Raw genomic sequence first — 18,902 nt, forward strand, 5'->3', positions numbered from 1 at the left:
GGAGGGTGAGGTGGAGGATAAAGTGGAGGAGTCGACAGAGTTGGGAAGGCGGAGCGTTGCTATTTAAGCAAGCAGAGACTGTAGCACATCTAAAATATGAGTGTCTACGCCAATTATCTGCCTGTTCTGTGTGTAAGACTGACCCACTTAGCACTTCCAGGGTGTGTGTGTGTGTGTGAGATAGGGCATTATATATATGATAGGGTGTCATTCAGAACACCCCCCCAGCCATCGATCCCCAAGGGTCCCGATATTTAAGAAAATGTTACGACCCCACCCATACTGCTCACACACACACACACACTTCATCATCGGCGGTCACTCGGGGTCGAGTATGACTGTCCTCCTTCTTGGTCCTTGTGGGTCTTCAGGTGGGCGAAGAGGCCGATCCTGGAGCCACATATTTTGGTGCAGTGTGGGCAGGAGTGGGCGGTGGTAGTCGTGGGATCGGTTTGGGCCTTTTCGGGGGAAACTCCCTCCTTTCTGAGTCCGCGCTTGTCTTCTGCAGCACGGTGGAGATCATTATTATAAAGTCCAGCTCCTTCCCGGACGAGTGTCCTCCAGGTCGCCCTGTTGGTTGCTGTGTCCTCCCAGGTCTTAGGGTCTATGTGGCATTTTTTGATGTTCGTTTGGATGTTATCCTTACACCTTTTCTTTTGACCTCCCGGGGCACGTTGTCCTGTGAGGAGCTGGGAGTATAAGACTTGTTTTGGAAGGCGAGAGTCAGGCATACGGATGACATGGCCGGTCCATCTGAGCTGGTGTTGGGCGATGGTGGCAGTGATAGCGAGACTGTTAGCCTCCTCCAGGACGCTGGTGTTGGTGCGTCTATCTTCCCAGGTGATCTTGAGGATTTTTCGGAGGCACCTCTGATGATGTGTCTCTAGTGCCTTCAGGTGCCTGCTGTATGTGGTCCAGGATTCTGACCCATACAGTAGGGTGGGCAACACTACCGCTTTGTAGACCAGAATTTTCATCCTTGGCCTGGAGGTCGCGGTTTTCAAAGACCCTTTTCCTCAGTCTTGAGAAAACCCCACTGGCACAACTGAGGCGGTGGTGTATTTCCTCATCAATATTAGCGCGTGCGCACACACACACACACGTGCTTTTTGTCCTTCCAGACTCATTCAAAGACATAGTACCTGATGTCCATGTCCTGTTTTCTGTAAACATACTCTGTTTTGGAAATACCACCTCTGGTTTCTGCCCTCTTCAATGTCTCATTCTGAACGGGAGGGGAGGGGGGTGCTGCAGCAAGCAGTGCCACATGAATTATTGATCATTCCCTATTTAGTTTTTAATGAACAACTCCACATCCCCCCACCACCCATTTATACTTCCACAAATACAGGCAGCATCATGGTGGCCCGGTGTGGGACACCCACATAGCACCCGGATGTGGGCCACTTCAAGCAGTGATGCGGCACTGCTGGTCTTCTTCTGGCCCTGACTAAATGGATGTGAGCCTGAAGTGGCCCACATGTATAATAGCAAATATGGCCCAAATATGCCAAATCAAACGTGGGCCTTTTTTTGGCAAAGATGCGGTGCTCTGGGCAACATGTGATCTGGATGTGACCCTGAAGTGGCCCGTGTGGTAAATGGTGAATATGGCCCAAATACCACACAACAAATATGGGCCACCTTTGGCAAAAATGTGGCACATGCAGCATTGCTATGGCTTGGTTCTGGTCCAGATCTGGCAAACAGGAGCGGACCGCCCAAGTGCCATCATTCCACATGTTATGTGGGCCGGACCAAAGCGTCGGGTGTGGGACGGGTCCGGGCCACAGCAGTTTTGCTATCTGGGCAGGGACTGTTTATCTATTCATTTATCTATCTGTTCTCTTTTTATCACTACAGTCACATAAAGCGCATCGCATTTCATTTTCCTGTCTGAAATGTGCTCTATCAATTAGGTTTTGATTGATTGATTGACTGACTGATTGTTGATTGATTGACTGACTGATTGGTTGTTTGGTTGATTGACTGACTGACTGATTGATTGACGGAGTCACCCAGGCCAAGTTATATTTGTGAGTTATATTTGTTTATCAAAACAAATCTGACAATATGTTTTTTGTAAACGCATGCCCTCTGTAATGGTGAAAAGCTTGGGCGTCGTTCCTAAAATGCCACCACGACGTCCCGTGCCGTTGCCGTCTGTTCAATATCCAGACAGAGAAGTGTCTCTTCCCCACATACACACGACCTGAAGCTTACCTAACAACCCCCCGTGTTGTTGCGCCGTTTAACTGACCGCCTATTTGCACTTTTTTTGAGCCCGCTTCTTCTACAGCGCAGTGCATTTCCCTCTGGGGGGGTGGGGGTGGGGGGGGGGTAAAGGTTATGCTATCTGAACTTCAACTGACTGTTGCTTTGAAGTAAAGCAACAAAATGTCCATCGCACATATTTCGACTCACCAAAACACAAAACAAAAACAAAAGCCACATCCAAGCCTTGTACCACCAAACCACCAGGCAAGCCTACTTCATTCCTTTCAAACCCAGTCGGGTTACAGCGATAACTTTGAGCTCTCTAATGTAAACGAATGTCCTGTTCGTTACTATCTAGCCATCTATCTATCACAACTATGTTAAAACTGTCTATCACAACTATGTTAAAACTTGTCTATCACAACTATGTTAAAACTGTCTATCTTTGTTTTTTATCACTTTAGTTTTTATTGAAGTTTTTAGGTCAATACCAACATGGCATCCGTATTCAGAAGTAAACATTGAATTATCTACATTTACTTGCACACAAGCTCCAACAGGGCAACTCAAAACAAACAAACAAAAAATGAACTACAAGAGCTTCCTGTGGGTCTAACTTTCCAGTCTTAAGTGTTGTCATGAATTATGTTGTCGCGTGTTTGCTCCTTAAACCATGTCCATTTCCTCCACTGGTCTTCCACTCGAGGTACTGTAAGTCTCAATCGATGAGTCAGTTTTTCCATTGTATGAATGTCCTCCACTATTTCCATCCATTGTCCTTGTGTGGGGGCGTCCACCTGGCACCATTTTCTTGTGATTGCCTTCTTAGCCGCAATCAGCAGTATCTTAACCAAACATCTATCACTTGGCCCTATATCGTCGTTTTTAAAATGACAGAAATAGAGGGTCATATAGCTCTTAGGGAAGTCATATCCAAGTACCTTTTGTATTGCATTATGAACCATGTCCCAAAACATCGCTAGCTTATTACATTTCCAAAATATATGCGAGTGGTCTACATCCTCTGTTCCACATTTCCTCCAGCATGACAGTTTGGTGCTGGAGTATCTATTTTGGATTTTTGGTGTAATAAAAAAACGTATCAGATTTTTCCAGAATTCCCTCCACATCCGCGAACTAGTGGAGGATTGATGAACTTTCCACATATTCTGCCAGTCCTCCTCTGTAATTTCTGTGCCAAATTCTAATTCCCATTTTTCTTTTATATATGTAGTTGAGTGTTTACTAGTTGTGAGAGCTTGATATAATACAGATATAGTCCTAGATTTTCTCCCTTTATATGCGTTGATTATAATTTGAATCACACTGTTCACCTCCATGGAGGGTCCTCCCCTGATACATTTGTTGTAATAATCCCTTAATTGTAAATATCTAAAGAAGTCATGATTCTCCAAATCAAACTTGTCTTTCATACCCTGAAAACTCTCCATCTCCCCTTTTTCCTCTAGAGTGCACCATGCTGTGATTCCCCGGTTAACCCACAGTTTAAAAACTGTGTCATGCCTCGCTGGAGTAAAGTCTCTATCATATGCTACCCATCTCAATAACTGTATCTCATCTTGTAATTTGTTGATTTTAATCAATTTAAACCATAACTCCAGTGTAAATAATGTGACTGAATCCATGTGGGGTTTTGTTTTCTTGTATACTTCTTTATCCCCTAAAATATTCTGGATAGGGTACCCACCATATTCCCTTTCCATGACTTTCCACTTGGCCATGTAATCTTGCCTACACCAGTCAACAGCATATCTCAGCTGGGCAGCTTTGAAATATTCTTTTAGATTTGGTAAACCCATACCTCCCTTTTCCTTTGAGAGTTGGAGAGTTTCATACCTTACTCTGGGCTTCTTCCCTGCCCAAATAAATCTAGATATTGTCCTATCCCACCTATCAAATTGGGCTTGAGTCACCTCTACAGGCAACGATTGGAATAGGTAAAGAAGCCTTGGTAGAATATTCATTCTGTCTCAATTCTTGAGCTGAAGTCAAGTGGCAGAGTGGACCATCTATCAATATCGTTGATCTTGCCGTAATTTGCTTTATGTAATTTAGACAATTCCTTGGTAATGTAAATTCCCAAATATTTGATTTTGTTTAGATTCCAATTAAAGTCAAATTTTCCCTTGAATTCTGTGGTTGGAGTATAATTGAGAACTAGCACCTGTGTTTTGAGAGGTTAATTTTATATCCAGATAAATGACCATATAGCTCTAGTAGCTTCATTAGTTGAGGGAGTGATGTATGTGGTTGCTCAAGATAGGCTATGACATCATCAGCAAATAGCCCCACCTGCCATTCACTGTCACTCCATTAATTCCTTAATTTTGGCGAATGGCCTCCGCTAAAGGCTCAATGAATAACGCGAACAGTGTTGGAGACAAACAGCATCCTTGTCTCGTCGACCTCTGCAAACTGAACTTGTCCGTTAAACTCCTGTTTATTTTAATCCGAGCATTAGGTTGTTGATATAATGTTTTAATACACTGTATTGACTTATTGCTGAACCCTAGTCGTTCCAATACTGCATACAATAAATTCCAAGACACCCGATCGAATGCTTTTTCTGCATCTAAACTTACTAATAGTGCAGCTTGTTTTCTCTTACTCGCTTGATCAACAATATGCAATGTCCTTCTGATATTATCATGCGTTTGTCTTTCTATCATGAATCCTGTTTGATCTTCATCTATCAAATCACCTATGAATGAGTTTAACCTTTTGGAGATAATTGTCGTATATATTTTATAATCTACATTTAATCATGAAATAGGTGTGTAGTTCCCACAATATTCTTTATCCTTTCCCGGTTTTGGAATGACTGTGATTATTGCCTCTGACCATGATGGTGGTATCTTATTATTGTGAAGTGTCCAATTGAAGGATCTCAGAAGTAACGGTGCCAGCTCTTCCCTAAGCACTTTGTACCATTCTGCAGGGTATCCATCGCTGCCCGGGCTTCTATTGTTTTTCAAAGAATTTATTGCATCTATCACCTCTTCCATCTTGATGTCAGCTGTTAATTTGTCATTTTGAAGCCGTCCAATTGAGGGTAAATCTAATGAATTCAAAAAGGTATTAATTTCCGCCTCGGGTGCAGGTGTGGGTTGTGAATATAGCTCTTTATAATATCCCAAAAATATGTCCTCTATTCTTTCTGGTATATTCGTTAACTCGTTTGAATGGGGGTCTCTGATCTTATGTATATGGCCAACTGCTTGCTGTTGGCGAATACGTTTTGCCAACAGTTTAGTTGCGCGCGGGCCTGTTTCATAATATCTTTGTTTGAGAAACAAGCTTTTTTTCTCAACTTCATCTAACAGTTCTTTATTAATGTCTGACTTAGCCGATTTGATTTGCTCCAACACCACGGGGTTTCCCGCAGCCTGGTATTCCCTCTCCACTTCTCTTAACCTGTCCGTATTCTTTCTGGATATAATTGATCTTGCCTTATTGATCAGTGCTGAATGCGCTCTTAACTTTCCCCTGACGACCGCCTTCATGGCATCTCAAAATATTGTTGGCTCTACTTCCCCATTGCTGTTTTCTTCTAGATATGTCCGAATATCCGTCTTTAACATAATCTTACTCTGCTCACTATTCAGTAGACCCACATTAAACCTCCAAACCGTATTTCACTTTCTACAATTCAAATTCATTTCTAAATATACTGGATTGTGATCTGAGATATCCGCCCCTCCAATCCTACACTCCTTTACTCTGTAAATATCGTCTTAAAACTATCTATCTATCACAACTATCTATCTATTTATCACAACTATCTATCTATTTATCACAACTATCTATCTATCTATCTATCTATCACAACTATCTATCTATCACATATATTTATCACATCTATCTATTTATCACATCTATCTATCTATATTTATCACATCTATCTATCTATCTATCTATCTATCTATCTATCTATCTATCTATCTATCTATCTATCTATCACATCTATCTATTTATCACAACTATCTATCTATTTATTTATCAAATGGTGAGGTGTGCGGTTGGAATGACAGATGGGTTCAAGGTGGAGGTGGGATCACATCAAGGATCAGCTCTTAGCCCTTTCTTGTTTGCAATGGTGATGGACAGGTTGACGGACAAGATCAGGCAGGAGTCTCCATGGACGATGATGTTCGTGGATGACATTGTGATCTGTAGCGAGAGTAGGGTGCAGGTTGAGGAGAGCCTGGAGAGGTGGAGGTATGCACTGGAGAGAAGAGGAATGAAAGTCAGTAGGAGCAAGATGGAATACATATGCGTGAATGAGAGAGAGGACAGTGGAATGGTGAGGATGCAAGGAATGGAGGTGACAAAGGCATTTGAGTTTAAATACTTGGGGTCAACTGTCCAAAGTAACGGGGAGTGCAGGAGAGAGGTGAAGAAGAGAGGGCAGGCAGGGTGGAGTGGGTGGAGAAGAGTGTCAGGAGTGATGTGTGACAGAAGGGTACCAGCAAGAGTTAAAGGGAAGGTTTACAAGATGGTAGTGAGACCAGCTATGTTGTATGGTTTGGAGACAGTGGCACTGATGAAAAGACAGGAGGTGGAGCTGGAGGTGGCAGAGATGAAAATGCTAAGATTTTCACTGGGAGTGATGAAGAAGGACAGGATTAGGAACCAGTATATTAGAGGGACAGCTCAGGTTGGACGGTTTGGAGACAAACCAAGAGAGGCAAGATTGAGATGGCTTGGACATGGGTGGAGGAGAGATGCCGAGTATATTGGGAGAAGGATGCTGAATATGGAGCTGCCAGGGAAGAGGAGAAGAGGAAGGCCAAAGAGGAGGTTTATGGATGTGGTGAGGGAGGACATGCAGGTGGCTGGTGTGACAGAGGAAGACGCAGAAGACAGGAAGAGATGGAAACGGATGATCCGCTGTGGCGACCCCTAACGGGAGCAGCCGAAAGTAGTAGTAGTAGTATCTATTTATTTATCACAACTATCCATCTATCTATCTATCTGGTATCTATCTATTTATCACAAATATCTATCTATCTATCAATCACAACGGTCTATCTATCTATCTATCTATCTATCTATCTATCTATCTATCTATCTATCTATCTATCTATCTATCTATCTATCACAACTATGTTAAAACTATCTATCTACCATAACTATGTTAAAACTATCTACTATCTATCACAACTATGTTAAAACTATCTATCTATCTGTCTATCTATCACAAATATGTTAAAACTATCTATCTATCTATCTATCTATCTATCTATCTATCTATCTATCTATCTATCTATCTATCTGTCTATCACAACTAGAGTTAGGTCCATAAGTATTTGGACAGTTACACAGTATTTTTAATTTTGCCCCTGTACACCACCACAGTGGATTTAACATGAAGTATCTGAGATGTGATTGAAGGGTACACTTTTAGCTTTCATTTAAGGGGTTGGATAAAAGTATGGCATTAACTGTTCAGGAATTACAGCCATAGATATACAGGGTCACCCCATTTTCAGAGGCTCAAAAGTAATTGGACAAACAAACATAACTTTGATTATAACAATTATATTTAATGTTTGGAGGAAAATCCTTTGCAGTCAGTGACTGTCTCAAGTCTGGAACCCATCGACATCTCCAAATTCTGAGTTTCCTCCTTTGACATGCTCTGCCAAGACTTAACGGCAGCTGCCTTCAGTTGCTGGTTGTTTGTGGGGGTTTTTGGCCGTTAGTTTGATCTTCAGCAAGTGAAAAGAATGCTCAATTGGGCTGAGGTCAGGTGACTGACTTGGTCACCGCTGAATATTCCACTTTTCTGCCTTGAGAGACTCTTGGGTTCCTTTCTCTGCTTGTTGTGTGTCATCATCCATCTGCAGTGTGAAGCGCCGTCCTCTCAGTGTTGTGACATTTGGCTAAATCTGAGCAAATGGTATATCCTTATAAACATCACAATCCACCCTGCTACTTCTGTCAGTAGTCACATCATCAACAAACACCACTGACCAAGTTCCCCTGGCAACCATACATGCCCATTTCATAACACTACCTCCACCATGTCTGACAGATGATGTGGTATGCTGAGAATCATGAGCTGTTCCTTTTGTTCCCCACACTTTCCCTCTTCCCATCCTTCTGGTACAAGTTAATCGTTGCTTCATCGGTCCAAAGAACCTTGTTCCAGAACTGGTCAGGTTTTTAGATGTTTTTAAACACAGTCTAATCTGGCCCTCCTGTTCTTAAGTGACACCAGTGGTTTTCACCTTGTCATAAACCCTCTGTATTTATTTTCATGCAGGCGTCTCTTGATTGTAGACTTGTACAATGATACCCCTTCCTCTCAAGAGTGTTTTTGACTTCACTAGATGTTGTGAATGTGTTTGTCTTCACTAGGGAAAGAATTCTGCGATCATCCACTGCAGATGTGTTCCATGGTCTTCCAAGCCTTTTGGTGTTGCTGAGCTTGCCAGTGCATGCTTTCTTTTTAAGAATGTACCAAAATGTTGATTTGGCCACTCCTGAAGTGTTTACTATCCATCTGATAGAGTTCCTTTGCTTTTTCAGCCTAATGATGGCCTGGAATGATCTATCTATCACATGAATGAAAGTCAGTAGGAGCAAGATGGGATACATATGCTCGAATGAGAGGGAGGACAGTGGAATGGTGGGGATGCAAGGAGTAGAGGTGATGAAGATGGATGAGTTTAAATACTTGGATCAACTGTCCAAAGTAATGGGGAGTGCAAGAGAGAGGTGAAGGAGAGAGTGCAGGCAGGGTGGAGTGGGTGGAGAAGAGTGTCAGGAGTGATTTGTGACAGAAGGGTACCAGCAAGAGTTAAAGGGAGGGTTTACAAGATGGTAGTGAGACCAGCTATGTTATATGGTTTTGAGATGGTGGCACTGATGAAAAGACAGGAGGTGGAGCTGGAGGTGGCAGAGTTGAAGATGATAAGATTTTCATTGGGAGTGATGGAGAAGGACAGGATTAGGAACGAGTATATTAGAGGGACAGCTCAGGTTGGACGGTTTGGAGACAAAGCAAGAGAGACAAGATTGAGATGGTTTGGACATGTGTGGAGGAGAGATGCTGGGTATATTGGGAGAAGGATGCTGAATATGGAGCTGCCAGGGAAGAGGAGGAGAGGAAGGCCAAAGAGGAGGTTTATGGATGTGGTGAGGGAGGACATGCAGGTGGCTGGTGTGACAGAGGAAGATGCAGAGGCTGATCCACTGTGGCGCCCCCTAACGGGAAGCAGCCGAAAGTAGTAGTAGTATTGGTAGTAATCTAACAGACAGTGGAATCTTCGAGATTGCCACTCGGAAGTTAGACCAACAGTCTTAAACGTTCTATACAGGGAAGTCCCACCTGGCCATCGTGCAGCGGGTGAACAATGAAGGGGAAGGCGACCCGTTCTACGAAGTCATGGGGATCGTTACCCTGGAGGACGTCATAGAGGAGATCATCAAATCAGAGATCCTGGATGAAACCGACCTGTATAGTATGTACACACACACACACGCCTGAATATATTTTATATTAGGATATATTCATCTGCATGACATGACTGTGTCGCACCTGTCTAACCTGTCTGTCTGTCTGCCTGTGTTTCCACCCGTCTGTGTGCATAACTGCTTGTCTGACTCCTCTCGGGTCTATCGGCGTGCGTCCTCAGCTGATAACCGCACCAAGCGTCGCGTCTCCCACCACGAGAGGAAGCTGCAGGACTTCTCCATCTTCAAACTCTCCGAGAACGAGATGAAAGTGAAGATTTCCCCTCAGCTGCTGCTGGCCACACACCGCTTCCTGTCTACAGGTACCGGCGCCCAGACTGCTGAACCCGGGTTCCAGAGCGACATCTCCCGAAGACGCAACTCCGGCGTCGCCGCGTAAACTTGCAAAACCGCGTCCTGTGAAAACGGTGACGTCACGGCTCCACTTCGCACATGCGTATTACGTTTCCAGTCGAATAGCCGCGCGAAAGACGACGACGTTAACGACGGCGGATCAGCGAGCTGTGTGTCGCGCTGTTCTCTCTGCTAAGTTTATGAACGCTCCTCCAGCAGAGTGGAGATCTGCTGCACCATTACTGTGACCAGCGGAGACGCGTCATTTACATGCGCCAGATTCTCAATCCACCTATACGTCCACGGAGGGCACCCAAATTGTGTGTTTTCGAGCGTACACTCGCCATCTTTGCTCACCGCGCTAGAAGAAAGCGTTTGTGCGCAGGCGCGTGGTGTTGCTGGGGTCCACCGGAAGGGCTCTCTACGACAAAGTTTCACCGCCTCCTACTGGCCTGGCGTGCACACTACAGCGTTTTCAGCCGTTTTTTTGCGGATCCGTGTGCATGCGGATCGTATTCAAAACGATGTCGTCTGAACGCGGCACTTTTTTTTAAAACGCAAAGGAAAAACTTCTCCGTTTTTAGCAAGACCGTTGTCGTGTAAACGTCGTATTAGTAAGTGCCGGGCTGATCTTGGGACCAAGCGGCGTTAGCATAGCATGACAAACACAGCTGCAGATAAAAAAATATAGCGATGCGTCTGTTCGATTAAGGCGTGGCAGGGAGCTAGCTAGCTAGCTAGCTTTGGGTAACTGACTGTTGTCAGTCAACATGAGAAATTTGAAGTTGCACATAAAAAGAAACGTGAACCGAAACAACAGAATTTTGAAAAAAAAGGCTATCACAAAAATATTTGCTTGAGGTGGAAAGTTGAAGTTGCAATGAAGAGAACATGCGATGAAGGACGATCAAAATGGATTGTTTGAAAAAAAAAAGGTACTATAGGGCAGTGGTTCTCAACCTTTTTGGGGTCCTGGACCCCCTGCGTATTTTTGATCTACCCTGAGGACCCCTCCACCTGATCTTGGGGGGGGGGGTTGCAATTTGATAGAAACAGTAGAAACTGCATTTTAAATTGCATTATAGCATTTATTCACTCTTTGGGGCAAAAATAAGAGCTTTCAGTTGTAACTTAGATATAGTTAACAAAACAGAATTCTTATGCAGTAACTTTCAGATATATGTAACAAAACAGAATATGTATTCAGTAACTTTTAACAATGCAAACGGGAGCGAGATCTCATTAAAATACAATAAATTATACTTTTGAAACAGATGTAATTAGAGAAAAGTCCTGTTACCCTTTATAGTTTAGGTAGATAAAGGTCTCAGTCACATTTGAGTAAAATAATCCTATTTCTATAAATGTCATAGGATCTTTTTTTTAAAGATATTTTATTTTCACGGACCCCTTGCAATTACACCACGGACCACTAGGGGTCCGCTGACCCCCGGTTGAGAAACACTGCTATAGAGCATAGTCACTTCATGGACTGTGCTCGACCATAAACCCAGATAGCATCCGGGTGAGGGCCACTTTCAGGCACTGATGGCCTTCTTCTGGCCCTGACAAAATGGATGTGAGCCTGATTGGCCCACGTGTATAATAGCAAATATGGCCCAAGTATCGTTAGCCTCATAGGATAAATGCCTAAGTCATTTTTTACGATTTTCGGATAATAAGAAAAAACGCATTTTCATATCCACTGAGTACATTTACACCAGGCCTACAGTAAATCAAAGAAATATTAATTATCTTACCAGATAAGGAAAGAGAGAAAGCCGAGCACCAGGAGCCTTTCTTGTATGCAACTTTTTTCTTTCTTTTTTTCAACGTAAAAATGCTCAAGTCACACGAGTGACTTAGGCAGATGGTCATTTTTGAACGTAAAAAGTGTTCTGATTGGCTTAGGACATAGGCACTAATCCAGGGTGATGCAGCAGCTTGAGGAGAACACATGTAGGCAGAAATCTCAATTTGGCCAAAAAATGACTTGGGCATTTATCCTATGAGGCTAACGATATGCCAAATCAAATGTGGGCCTTTTTTGGCAAAGACGTGGTGCTCTGGGCAACATGTGATCTAGATGTGACCCGGAAGTGGCCCGTGTGGTAAATGGTGAATGTGGCCCAAATATCACAAAACACATATGGGCCACCTTTGGCAAAAATGTGGCACATGTGGCATTGCTTTGGCTTGGTTCTGGCCTACTTCTGGCAAACAGGAGCGGACCGCCCAAGTGCCATCATTCCACGTGGTATGTGGGCGGGATGAGAGTGTCGGGTGTGGGACGGGTCCGGGCCACAGCGGTTTTGCCATCTGGGAACAGTTATGGCGAACAGTGAAACGACGCGTCTGTACAGAAAATAACATTGTAATTTTCTGACAAACCTGTGATGACGTCTCCCCCAATAGCCAATACAGGTACATGTTGAATATTATCCATTCTCTCCCCCAAGTTTACTGTTTACTGGTTGTTGTCAGCTGTTGTTGCTAAGCAACCATTACGGTTGGTGTTTTGATGAAGCCGTCTTGTCACGCCCTGTGCACAGGTTTTTTACCCAGTTGATGGAAACACGTATTATATTTATCGACTTTTTCAGAATTTCGCTCAAAATTTGCGATACATTTGACTGGAAACATAGCAAATGCTTGTTCGTTGTTACACCTAAATCAAACAGATCATTAATTTTTATTGTCTGTAGCTGTGCTTATCCTGCTGTGCTAACATCACCTGGTCCCAAGATCAGCCCAGTGCTTATAGATGACCAATATACTCCTCCATCCATCCTTACCAGTCTCCACCTTCTATCTCCCTCTTTTTGGTTCTTCCTCTCTCTCTCTTGCGCGCTCTCTCTCTCCTTCTCCATCAGAGGTGGAGCCCTTTAAGCCGGCCTACCTATCTGAGAAAATCTTGCTGCGGCTGATCAAGCACCCCAGTGTGGTCCAGGAGCTCAAGTTTGACGAGAAGAGCAAACGGGCACTGCAACATTTCCTGTTCCAGCGCAACAAACCGGTGGACTTCTTCATCCTGGTCCTCCAGGTACGCGGCCTGAACTTTTTTGTAGAACGGGCCAGAGACATTTTCTTCACAAGTCGCCAAACCACCTACCAGCAGAACCCCATTCAAACTCTGGCCCTTGTTAAATAAGGTCTGGTCACGGCAGCGAAGAGTAGAATAATGACTACCACTCACCCTGCCAGACTTTGTTTAGGGTGTAGTAGTACAAGAAACTTTAAAGGGCAGTTAAAGTTATGTTCAGAAACGAGGCGATGAATTGCTAAAGTTGTTGGTGATACCTCATGGATGTATCTTGGGGTCGATTTTAGGGGGGATGCGGCAGGGATGCCATCCCACCTGTTAAACAAATTGACAAAAACAAAGTAAAACTGCCAACCCCACTTTCCGTCCCCTTTGGGTTGGTGCTGTGTGATATATCTTCATCAAAGGATGTTAGTACGTATGGTATCTATTTCCATCCATCCATTATCCAAGCACTGGGGTCGTGGGATGCTGGAGCCTATCCCAGGAGTCACTGGGTGGCAGGCGGGGAGACACCCTGGACAGGCTGCCAGGCCATCACAGGGCCCAGGCCAGCACAGAGCCCAGGCCATCACAGGGCCCAGGCCAGCACAGGGCCCAGGCCAGCACAGGGCCCAGGCCAGCACAGGGCCCAGGCCATCACAGGGCACAGGCCATCACAGGGCCCAGGCCATCACAGGGCCCAGGCCAGCACAGGGCCCAGGCCAGCACAGGGCACAGGCCATCACAGGGCACAGGCCATCACAGGGCCCAGGCCAGCACAGGGCCCAGGCCAGCACAGGGCCCAGGCCATCACAGGGCCCAGGCCATCACAGGGCACAGGCCATCACAGGGCCCAGGCCATCACAGGGCACAGGCCAGCACAGGGCACAGGCCAGCACAGGGCCCAGGCCATCACAGGGCACAGGCCAGCACAGGGCCCAGGCCAGCACAGGGCCCAGGCCAGCACAGGGCCCAGGCCATCACAGGGCACAGGCCAGCACAGGGCCCAGGCCAGCACAGGGCCCAGGCCATCACAGGGCCCAGGCCAGCACAGGGCCCAGGCCATCACAGGGCCCAGGCCAGCACAGGGCACAGGCCAGCACAGGGCCCAGGCCAGCACAGGGCCCAGGCCAGCACAGGTGATATTTAAATTACATCCATAGAAGGGATTTGCACATCAGCATAAAACAGACTGTCATGGTGAAGAATGTGTAGGCACATGGGTACAGTTTTTACAAGGGCAGAGGAGCAAAAGCTACACATTTATCAGTACATAGTGGGACGGACCCGTCTGAGTCTTCATCAGTTAGTGATGAAGGTTATCAGTCTTTATCAACCCAATAGGTCACCGACTCCCCACGAAGCTAAATTAAGCCACAGCCCCACCATCTTCATGGGAATAACAGGCTGCCACTCCACCCAACGGTTGGTGTGGTTTCGTTATTTGTCTTGTTATTATTTATTTGTAACGACCCGTAAGCTTCAGTTTTAGGTCATGCCTTCATTGTGATACATGCATATGGCGCCAAGTCCAAGTCCATGAAAGGTCTGATGGGAAATGCTGTGAATGGTTTCCTTGCTACTGTCGCCTTCCCTGTCAATTGTGCTTTTAATGATTCACGATTGAGCTTCAAAGTCTTAAGTTTCGGTTGCAGTTAAGCGGTGAAACTCGTACCCACTGCTGTGTTGAGCAGATGGTAGATTTGAGTCATGCTTTGCTTTAAAGGTTAATGGAACATTTCCGTTGTCGTCCCGCCAGGGCCGCGTGGAAGTGGAGTTTGGTAAAGAGGCCTTGAGGTTTGAGAATGGAGCTTTTGCCTACTATGGGGTGCCAGCCATTACGCCAACAGGTATACACATGTATCCCCATTCACACACACACACACACACACACACACACACACACACACACACACACACACACCTACAGATGACTGTATGTAACAGACAAATAATAATTTATAAAACTGTGACCGAGAACGTATCAGGAAAGGGAGGAAAACAGATGTAACACAACACTGCTCAGATGTATAGTGGAGCTCCTGCTGACAGTCTGTGTTCTTAGTGGGTTGTAGAGAGTTTTATTTTACTGGTTGTACTTTACCGTTTGTATTTCACCGGTTGTATTTCACCGGTTGTATTTTATTGGTTGTACTTTACCTAATGTATTTTATCGGTTGTATTTTACTGGTAGTACTTTACCGGGTGTATTTTATCGGTTGTACTTTACCAGTTGTATTTTATCGATTGTAGTTTACCAGGTGTATTTTACCGGTTGTATTTTATCGGTTGTACTTTACTGGTTTGTACTTTATTGGTTGTATTATATGGTTTGTACGCTACTGGTTGTATTTTATCTTTTATTTAGTCAGTGCATGTGTGTTGGACTGAATCTGTGTGAATATTTTGCTGTTCTTTAATTAATGACGGAGAATAGAACTGAAAATGATTGGATTAAGTTTTTTTTTTCTTCAATTTAGCCAAGGGGATGCATTATAGAGATGCAATACATTATATTATATTATATTATATTATATTAGATTAGATTAGATTAAATTATATTAGATACAAAACTATCTGAAAAGTCCTACAGGTCAGAAAAGCTGTCCTGTAGGTTTTATGAACGTACTTTCCATGGGTAAATGTACAATAAGAAGAATGTAATGAAATATACTTGATTTTTTTTCTGGACGTTTTATTTGTTTTCTTGAACGGAGCTTGGTCTTGTGTTTTTGTCTGTCTTGTAGTGTTGTCTTTTCTGATTTTGTCCTGTTGTGTATATGCCATTGTGTTTTGTGTGGCCCTCAGGGAGAATAGCTGCCGTTTCAGCTGTACTTAACGCGGAACCTGAATAAACCAAACAAATCAAATCCCGTTTCACACCCAGTGTATATGGGTGTATGTGCTGGGGAAGGGGTTCGACATCCATGAACGAAGCCTCGTTTCTGCTTCAGTCCACAGATCGCCCTCTCGCAGCAGTGGTCTGGACCGCTCTGACTCCATGTTGTATGGGGGCAGCATGGGGCAGCTCAATGGAGGAATGGGGCTCTATCTGCCCGACTACTCCGTTAGACAGCTCACAGACCTACAGATAATCAAGGTAGGACTTGTGTGTGTGTATGTGTGAGTCTGTGTTTATGGATGGATGGATGGATGGATGGTAGTTCACCCGACTGCCTACGAGGAGCGGGTTTCTTAAAAACGGTGCAGTCTCTGGCAACCCTCCGGTGCTCAGCGAGTACAAATTTCCATGATTCTTGCTTTCTTTACCGTTTGCCAGATCACACGGAGCCACTACCAGAATGCCCTGACAGCCACTCGGATGGACAGCTCTCCCCAGACACCCGACGCAGACACCCGCACAGCCGAGGGCCACACACCGACCCCTGAGCCCCCCGCCCCGGGGTACACCGCCACCCTCATGCCCCCCAGGGAACCGGCCCGGCCCGGCTCGGCCCAGACCCGAGGACAGCATCCCAGCATCCCACACAGTACGTCAGTGCTCAATGAGAAGAACCGCATCGTCCGTAAGTTTGCCCCGCGCTAGTTACGCCATCCACGTCTAAGCCAGGCGTACCGGTTTTCCTTCAGATCAGACCCAAATGAGTTATCAGATTTAACTTCTCATGTCTACAAACCTCAAAGAAGGCACAACAAAACATTCAGCAATGATCTTTTCTGGTACATGGCTAGAACTGAGGGGGCGTGGTCTCACTCTCATTAATATTCATGAGTACATTCAGCAGTATAAACAAGGTCAGGGTGTCCGGGTAGCATGCTGGTCTATCGCCGGTTCGAATCCCCGTGTTACCTCCGGCTTGGTCGGGCGTCCCTACAGACACAACTGGCTGTGTCTGCAGGAGGGAAGCCGGATGTGGGTATGTGTCCTGGTTGCTGCACTACTGCCCCCTCTGGTCGGTCGGGGCGCCTGTTCAGGGGGGAGGGGAAACTGGGGGGAATAGCGTGATCCTCCCACGCACTACGTCCCCCTGGTGAAACTCCTCACTGTCAGGTGACAAGAAGCGGCTGGTGACTCCACATGTATGGGAGGAGGCATGTGGTAGTCTGCAGCCCTCCCCGGATCAGCAGAGGGGGTGGAGCAGAGACCGGGACGGCTCGGAGGAGTGGGGTAAATTGGCCAAGTACAGTTGGGGAGAAAAAGGGGGAACCCACCCCCCAAAAAGAGGTACAAAGAAGGGTTGTTGTTGAGGGTGGGCGAGGTTTCATAGTCTGGTGATCGACCTGATGGGCTGTACGTAAAAAAGTGTGTCTGATGACATCACGAGTATCGAAAAAAAAAACACAACCGATAGGCTGAGAAAAGCTGAACGAGGGGCGCTCTTTAAAAACAGAGAGAAACTGAAAAATTGAATTTTACTTTTTAAACTTACATTTGTTTTTCACGGGGCAGTGTGCACAATGAGTTCGCCAGTGATGCTAGAAAATATTAGTGTTTCAATTTCGGTCCAACTTTAAAGAACGTGTGTGTGTGTGTGTGTGTGTGTGTGTGTGTGTGTGTGTGTGTGTGTGTGTGTGTGTGTGTGTGTGTGACCTGCAGGCAGTAAGTCGGACGGCCAGAAGAGTCCCAGTGACTCAGTGTTTCTGAGGATGGATGAGATCCCGTACATCAGAGAGGACCGCTCCGAGAGCGACTCCACCCCTGGTACTCCCTCCGCTGCGCACCACACGGCGTGTACTTCAGCCATGCAGTATGAACGCTGCTAGTTTCCCCACACCACGTAGTTTCACCAGACGGCACATCGACCGTTGGTTAACAAAGGACTTCCTGCCATAACTGTTACAGTATGTCCGTCAATCAGACACACACAACTGAAAACATATGGTGTGGGAAGATGGCGGCGCGGACTCGCGTGTGCCGCGGCCTCACCCAGTACCGATTATGCAGGGTCTATGCAGGGTCTATGCAGGGTCTATGAGGGTCTTTGTCCACATCTACGTCTACGTTTGTGTCATCTTGTGAAGTTTTTATTTTGATCGTCGATTTCGCTTGGCTGGGACAGCTGGCGCTGGATCGACTGAGAGAGCTTGATCTGCGGCGTCCTGTGGGCCCGAGGAGGAGACACCGAGGGCGGTCTGACGGGATGCAGAAGCATGGCAGGCTAAGCTAACTGCTAGCCCACAGCCCTGCCTGAGAGGGAACACCGAGGCAGTCTGGAGGCAGCCTTGCCTAGCGTCGACTGTGTGGTGTTTTGTCTGTGTCTGTGTTTGTGTCGTTATGTGAAGTGCGGGGGAGGTGTGTCGAAGGTTTCTGGCTGGAGAGCTGGCGTTGGATCAGCTGGGGGAGCCTGGTCTGCTGTATCCGATGGGCCCAGGGACCACGGCCCTGCCTGGAGCTGCACCTGAAGAGGGGACATCGACGGCGGTCTGACGGGACGCAGAAGCGGGGCAGGCTAAGCTAACTGCTAGCCCACAGCCCTGCCTGAGAGGGAACACTGAGGCAGTCTGGAGGCAGCCTCGCCTAGCGTCGACTGTGCGGTGTTTTTGTCTGTGTCTGTGTCGTTATGTGGAGTGCGGGGGAGGTGTGTCGAAGGTTTCTGGCTGGAGAGCTGGCGTTGGATCAGCTGGGGGAGCCTGGTCTGCTGTATCCGATGGGCCCGGGCACCACGGCCCTACCTGGAGCTGCGCCCGAAGAGGGGACACCGAGGGCGGTCTGACGGGATGGGGAAGCAGGGCAGGCTAAGCTAACTGCTAGCCCATGCAGACCGACAGTTCCGACAGTCATCCTGGCTGGCGTTCGTTCTCTGGGCGGTGGAGTTTTTGAACTGCGCTGCACTGGGTGGACTGGGTTGCTGGCTGTTTTTTG

The 18,902-nt window shown here is 46.1% G+C and overlaps 1 protein-coding gene across 1 annotated transcript in view; it reads left to right on the forward strand.

Annotated features, from left to right (window-relative positions):
- LOC130112357 (metal transporter CNNM1) overlaps positions 1-17,803 on the forward strand; it is a 26,829-nt gene extending 9,026 nt beyond the window's left edge. The window contains exons 2-8 of the mRNA XM_056279687.1: positions 9,564-9,707; positions 9,882-10,022; positions 12,927-13,096; positions 14,838-14,928; positions 16,033-16,178; positions 16,359-16,605; positions 17,637-17,803. Of these exons, the coding sequence (XP_056135662.1) occupies positions 9,564-9,707; positions 9,882-10,022; positions 12,927-13,096; positions 14,838-14,928; positions 16,033-16,178; positions 16,359-16,605; positions 17,637-17,803 (1,106 nt within the window). The remainder of the gene's footprint in view (positions 1-9,563; positions 9,708-9,881; positions 10,023-12,926; positions 13,097-14,837; positions 14,929-16,032; positions 16,179-16,358; positions 16,606-17,636) is intronic.
- The last annotated feature ends 1,099 nt before the right edge of the window (positions 17,804-18,902 follow it).

Source organism: Lampris incognitus, chromosome 5 (genome assembly GCF_029633865.1).
Source record: "Lampris incognitus isolate fLamInc1 chromosome 5, fLamInc1.hap2, whole genome shotgun sequence".
NCBI classification, from domain to species: Eukaryota; Metazoa; Chordata; class Actinopteri; order Lampriformes; family Lampridae; genus Lampris; species Lampris incognitus.